The following is a 6602-nucleotide window of genomic DNA, read 5'->3' on the forward strand; positions in this document are numbered from 1 at the left end:
AAATTGAGGACAAAGATAATTGTGTTAAGGACATGAAGTCCTAAAGTTAAATTCAAAAGTTAAGGACATGTAGTCCTGAAGTCCTGAACTTAGAGTTTCAAGTTCAAAAGTTAAGGACATATAGTCCTGAAGTTAAGTTCAATAGTTAAGGACACAAGTTCAAAAGTTAAGGACAAGTAGTCCTTAACTTACAGTTACAAGTTCTAAAGTTAAGGACAGGTAGTCCTTAACTTATAGTTACAAGTTCAAAAGTTAAGGACGGGCAGTCATTAACTTACAGTTACAAGTTCAAAAGTTAAGGAAAATAGGTCCTTAACTTTGATTTCCAAGTTCAAAAGTTAAGGACATGCAATCCTTAACTTACAGTTACAAGTTCAAAAGTTAAAGATAAGCAGTCCTTAACTTACAGTTACAAGTTCAAAAGTTAAGGACAAGCAATAGGTCCTTACCTTTGACTTACAAGTTCAAAAATTAAGGACGCTTGGTCCTGAAGTTTGAGTTCCAAGTTCAAAAGTTAAGGACATGTAATCCTGAAGTCCTGAACTTAGAGTTCCAAGTTCAAAAGTTAAGAACATATAGTCCTGATGTCCTGAAGTTAAGTACAAAAGTTAAGGACATGAGCAGAAGGGTATTTTCGTCCGGGCAACTAAAGTTTATTAAAGCAGTGGCTAAAGACTAAAGACATTTTAAACAGTAACTTAAAAGTAAATACATGTGTTATTAGTGACTAACCGTGCACTTCCCCCAAATCATCCTTAGACTCTTCATTTGGTCCTCATGTAACAATGTGATCCATGGAATCCTTAAATCATGCAAGTGATACATTAAGCCATCAAATACATTTAGGATCCCCTTTCTACATTTGATTATTTATTGGTTTGCACTGGTGACAGTAGAACAAAATCTTTAATTCTCGAGTTTCCTTTGCCAATAGACCCTAAAGTAAAGCAAAATTTGTTCAAATCCTCCCACATGTTCAATCTTTTTTAGCGATTTCTCCAAAGATCTTTATAATGAATGCAGCCTTTAGTTTGCTCATTCATGGAGTTGTATTTTATACCTCTAAGAATATAATTAATCATCGTTAGTCTAATGTGAATTGACTCGAATTACTTCGTGTTGCACGCCTAGGAGGGCAGCACCTTTTGGGAATTGGGATGCACAAGAAGTCTAATACATGGGGCCTGATACAACTCCTTTTACTTAAGTTGAACAAAACCAAACATTGGCACAGACATGATTATGAAATGGGTGGTCGAATGTTGTACTTACTGGTGACAGATAAACTACAACTGCACATGGGGTTACAAGATATTATAATGGATACTCTAAACCAGTCAGCTGACATCAACTGTGAGTTGTAGGCATGTTCATCCTTGAGCATAATACACTTTCCAACCACTAAACAGAAGACATAACTGCCAACAAATTGCTTAACTTAACAGGGTTACACAGTGGACCAGCATAATAATTGAAGCAAGAAAAATAAATAGTTTCTTTAAACAATATGGTTGTAATGCTACTAGTTACAAAAGAATAAAAGAACGAATAAAATACCACTATAGGTTTAAGCTAAATGAGCTATTATTCATCAACTATCCCTGTTTCTTCACGGCGGAAAAAGTTCCACCACTTGCTTCGGAACTCCAGTTAGAAAAAAATTTAAATGTTCCGACCATTCTGTAATCCTAGTAATATACGTGGAATCCTTGCAAGAAAAAAAAAAAAGATTGATGGTCTACACGTCGGTGATTAGCAGTATGGATAAACGAACGAACAGGTGGAATGATGTGACCATGAAAAAGAATTGCAGTTAAAGGAGTATACTGCACTGTTAGTTTGACTCTTCAGATCCTTCATAGCCATAGGGGTTTTTACTGGCCCAGTTCCACTGATCGCGGCACATCTCATCAATGCCATACTTTGCCCTGAAAAATAAGCCAAACATTTAGTACAACACAAATCAAAAGTAGATTATATGGAAAGGGGGAACAGAAGTTCTAGCTGAGGGGCACTATCAAGAGTTGCCCCGTCAACCAGTGGCGGAGTCAGAATTTTCACTAAGGGAAGTCAAAATATAAAAAAAAAATAGATACACCGAAAAGTTTAGGGGAGTCGACATATAGTAAATATACATAAAACAGAAAATTTATCTAGCAATACAATGTAATTTTTCGGCGAAGGGGTGTCGATTGGTTGAATGTGGCTCCGCCACTGCCGTCAACTAGCAGTTAAGTAATTAATTAGATTAATCAGCGACCAGACAATTGAAGTATGCAGCCAGGTAAACAGATTGATATATTTGTAAATATCAGTTACCTCCAATTCAATTCTCGTTCTGCTTTCTTTGTTGCTGCATATACTATTTCAGCATCCCCAGGCCGTCGACCAGACATCACCAGTGGAATTTTCTAGAAAAGCAGAATAAGAGGTAATTAGTGTACCAGGAACACTAATTAGTGCTACCATTACTACTAGGATGTTGCACAGTTAGCAAAGCATTTCCACACAAAGTGAAAGGTCAGAAACATAACTATCAATAAGTGAGCAGCTTAAGTAGAGCTGGAATTATGTGCGGACCAAATAGAGCGTTTCAAATTATAGGAGACGTGTTCAATTTCCTCCCAGGTGAGAAGAACTGGCAGCAACTCTAGAACTCTTTCAAATGTGCAGGCATACGTCTCAGATCAGAAATTTAAACAAAAGGCATTCCACTATAGAGGCTTTAACTTTAAATAATTATCAATATGCACTCAACCAGTCTATTTCATTCTAATACGAATTAAGAAGAAAAATACAAGGCCCTTTATTTAAAAAGCAAATAAGGCAAATGCTCTTCCTCGAATGTGTGATTTATGTCTCTTTTTCCATTTATAAAAGTTTAACTCACTGAACTGGGTATTCCAACAGAGATGCCCAAGGATTAACCGAACTGATTCCAAAAGTACACTACCTTTCCTGATGCCTTCTCAAATGCTGACACCACTTCCAAGACTGATGATCCTTTCCCAGTTCCCAGGTTGTAAACTTCACAGCCTGAAATGTTTTAGCAAAATCAAAGTTAGAATCAACACCAAGCAGAGAAACCTTTGCCCCCTAGGCACTTTATTAGATAGGTCACTAATGCTTTATCATCCAACAAGAATAAATGTGTCACCAAAAATATCCAAATGATATTGCTTTAGAAATGCAAAGACAAGCCAAGCTAGAACTAACATGATTTAGTTAAACAGAAATAGCATAGCAGAATAATATGATCACACCATGATCAAAAGTTGATGTTGATGCTTCTCACATAATACTATTTGTCTGGGATATTGGTGACACTGTCATGTTCAACCATGTCACAAGAAACACGAGGAGGAAAAACGATATAGAAAAGTACAGCTTTGCCACTGAAAGAACAAGAATCCAATAGCAGAATTGAAAAATATGTTTCAGGGCAAACAGTCTTCAAGAAAGAAAGGTAAGAGAGCTTTGTGGTAGTGGACTCTGAGGCTGCTGGAATAATTAGCACCAGATAACTTAAACAGAGAAGTAACAATCATAAGAAATAGCAAGTATTCACCTGTCGAAGGATCAAACAGCTTCTGCAAGGCAGCAATATGGCCATCTGCTAAATCAACAACATGAATGTAATCACGCACCTGAAAATATCAGCACATGATCAATCACATGTTCAAGTTACATGTAGCTAAACAAGGATTTCCAAATTTGAGTGAGCTAATTTCTGATAATCTAGAACACATGTCAAACAATTTCTGGTAATCTGGAACAAAAATCATCACATAATAGTACTATCAGAAGTAGACCATACCGCTGTACCATCCTTTGTTGGATAATCAGTTCCATAAACTGTCAGTGCTGGTCTCCTGCCAACAGCAATTTGTTGAACAAAGGGCATAAGGTTGTTTGGAATTCCACGTGGATCGTCACCAATATAACCACTTGGATGTGCACCAATAGGATTGAAGTACCGCAACAATATGACTTTCCATTCATGGTCAGAATGGTAGACATCACGGCAAATTTCTTCAGTGAAGAGCTGAAAATTAAGTCTACTTAGCTTTGAGTATAAACACAAGGCATACACACAACCAGAATTCTGATATTCAGGAAAATAAAGAACACAGACTCCTCCTCACACCCCTCTCTCCTTTAAAAGAATAGGACAAGTGAAGGTACTTGGCTGCTCAGCAGCTGCAGTGGAGAGGCAGCCAACGAAATGCGCTTGCATTTTAGTATCACAAATATTCACTTCATAAAATCAGCTGAGCACTGAAATGACCAGATGAGACAACTCAAAATGTACCTTTGTCCTTCCATAAGGATTTGCAGCACTTATGGGAGATTCCTCAGTACAAGGAACCTCTTTTGGCCAGCCATAGACAGTAGATGATGATGAGAACACAAGCTGAATAGTTGAAGACAGAAACCAGTCAATACAATAATTTGCAAGAGAGAACGATGTGTTATTAAGATAATCAAAAGAGTATCGAGAAATACATTTTTGCATCCACGCGTTGCCATGACTTCCAGCAGGGTAATTGTACCTGTAATATTGTTGTTGTAGTACATCAAAGGTTTCTGGCAACTTTCACCCACTGCTTTTAGTCCAGCAAAATGGATAACAGCATCGAACCTGCATTACATATGAAACTGATGTTGAACTAAAAAAATAAAGTAAAGCAAGGGAGCTGAGAAACAAATATAAACACTACAACCATCATTCTGGAAAGTGCTAGACAAGAGCATATTTTCCGGTCAACAGCATATAATTCATGAAGATGTTTATCAAATTTTCAGCTTACTGTGCCATAGATAAAAACAACATTGGCTAGAATAACAACGGAATGGTGATCAACAAAGAAGAAGATTGACAAGAAAAGTTCAGAACTAAAGTATAATAACCCTTGCAACTAACATTGGTATAACTTACTTGTTAGACTCGAAAAGCTTTTCAACTGCAGGCTTGTCTCGCAGATCTATCTGCAGTTTAAAACAGACGTATAGAAATCAGGAACATAAATGCAAGAAATGAAACAACAATCAAGTACTTGATGCTTGAAAACATACAAAATACTGTGTAACAACGTTTAAAACAAAAATTAACACAAAGACTACAAACTTAATTTTTTTTTGGATGACGGTGCCGCCCGGCGAGCTTGAGCGCACCTCAACTATTCCGCTACCTCCCACCAGCACAGTATCGGGTAACTCTGCCCGCCAACACTTAGGAATATGGATAGAAATCACCTAGTATTTTTTCTGCCTCCCTGAGATTTGAACCTAAGACCTCATGGTTCTCGTCCCACTTCATTGTCCTCAAAGACTACAAACTTAACACCTTCGAGCGGAGAATTTCCCCAAATTTACCAAATTCAATAGATTCTGAATTTAATTTCTACTTTAAGCTTTTGCATTGTTAGCTATTTGTCTAATAGAAGTACACAAATATACACATCTAACATTGGAAGAAGCAATAAACATGATAAACCATAAATCATTACACTTGATAAAAACACAGATGCAACATTAAATCAAATCAAAAGATTCAACCCAAACCAAATAAAAATCCAATCTTTATACCCAGATATATGAGACTCCACATTTTCAACAAAACACACGATTAGAGAGGGAAATGGAACCTACATTGTAAAATGAGAGATTAGGGCCAAATTGACCCGCAAGTTCTTGGACCCTTTTAATAGCAATAGCAGAAGAATTATCCAAATTATCAACCACCACTGTCTTGTAACCACCCAACAGTAATTGTAACACCGTGTGACTCCCAATGTACCCAGCTCCACCTGTCACTAATATATTCTTCGACATTGATCCAAATCAGAATTTCAAAAACAAAGCGAAATATATGGTTTCGATTTGGGTTTGGAGAAGAGAATCTGATGTTATGGTTTTTGAAAAAAGAATGAGACTTGGGAAGAGAGTCCAAAGTCCAATTTTTATAATGGTGATTTGTGAGAATGAAGAGGGAATTTGGTCACCTCTGGAGTGTCATTGGGTGGCAGAATATATATATATATATATATATATATATATATATATATGTATGTATCATGTATTATCAAGGGTAGGGCCATGTGGAGAGGAGGTTTCATCACGTCGGTAGTATTCTGAGGAAAAAGATTTGTATCGGCGGCTGCTTTCACTCCACTTACTGTTGTAATTTTCACATGGGAATCATGAATATTACAGGGGAGGTGTCTTCTTTCATTAATTTGGGGATCTCACAAGTGGTAAAGGAGTAATGGAAATGAATGCACATTTTTGTGTCAAGTATCATTAATAAGTCTTACACCTTGTTTGGATGGTTGTTACACATCCATCGTTTCACAATGCATGTATGTATTGTTTGCTGTTCTTTTATGATATCATCACTAGCAATAAATTTGTAATATTATAAAGAAAAATTATGATATCGGGTAAATTTACTATATAAAAGGAAAAATTTCACATTAGAACAACTGGGCTTCATACTTTTCAATTGTTTAGCCCATATTTCAATTTACAACCAACTAACCCAAATATAATTTAATTTTCGAAACAGTAATTGTGACTTAAATATTAGTTCAACATATTTT

The 6602-nt window shown here is 36.4% G+C and overlaps 1 protein-coding gene across 1 annotated transcript; it reads right to left on the reverse strand.

Annotated features, from left to right (window-relative positions):
* Positions 1–1468: 1468 nt before the first annotated feature.
* Positions 1469–6136, reverse strand: LOC107806902 (UDP-glucose 4-epimerase GEPI48). Its single transcript, XM_075241228.1, has 9 exons — positions 5653–6136; positions 4940–4989; positions 4507–4642; positions 4313–4414; positions 3818–4045; positions 3569–3647; positions 2954–3036; positions 2320–2411; positions 1469–1928 (listed from the first exon to the last, which is right to left on the reverse strand). Exons 1-9 carry the CDS (start codon positions 5833–5835, stop codon positions 1835–1837), a joined length of 1047 nt encoding a protein of 348 aa, XP_075097329.1. The 5' UTR covers positions 5836–6136; the 3' UTR covers positions 1469–1834.
* Positions 6137–6602: the final 466 nt, after the last annotated feature.

This window comes from Nicotiana tabacum, chromosome 20 (genome assembly GCF_000715075.1).
Source record: "Nicotiana tabacum cultivar K326 chromosome 20, ASM71507v2, whole genome shotgun sequence".
Lineage (NCBI taxonomy): Eukaryota > Viridiplantae > Streptophyta > Magnoliopsida > Solanales > Solanaceae > Nicotiana > Nicotiana tabacum.

Coding starts and splice junctions, on each gene's coding strand:
- LOC107806902 (XM_075241228.1), bottom strand. CDS start 5,835: ATGTCGAAGAATATATTAGTGACAGGTGGAGCTGGGTACATTGGGAGT. Junction 4,415..4,506: donor CAACGCGTGGATGCAAAAAT/GTATTTCTCGAT, acceptor TCAACTATTCAG/CTTGTGTTCTCATCATCATC. Junction 1,929..2,319: donor GAACGAGAATTGAATTGGAG/GTAACTGATATT, acceptor CTTATTTTTCAG/GGCAAAGTATGGCATTGATG.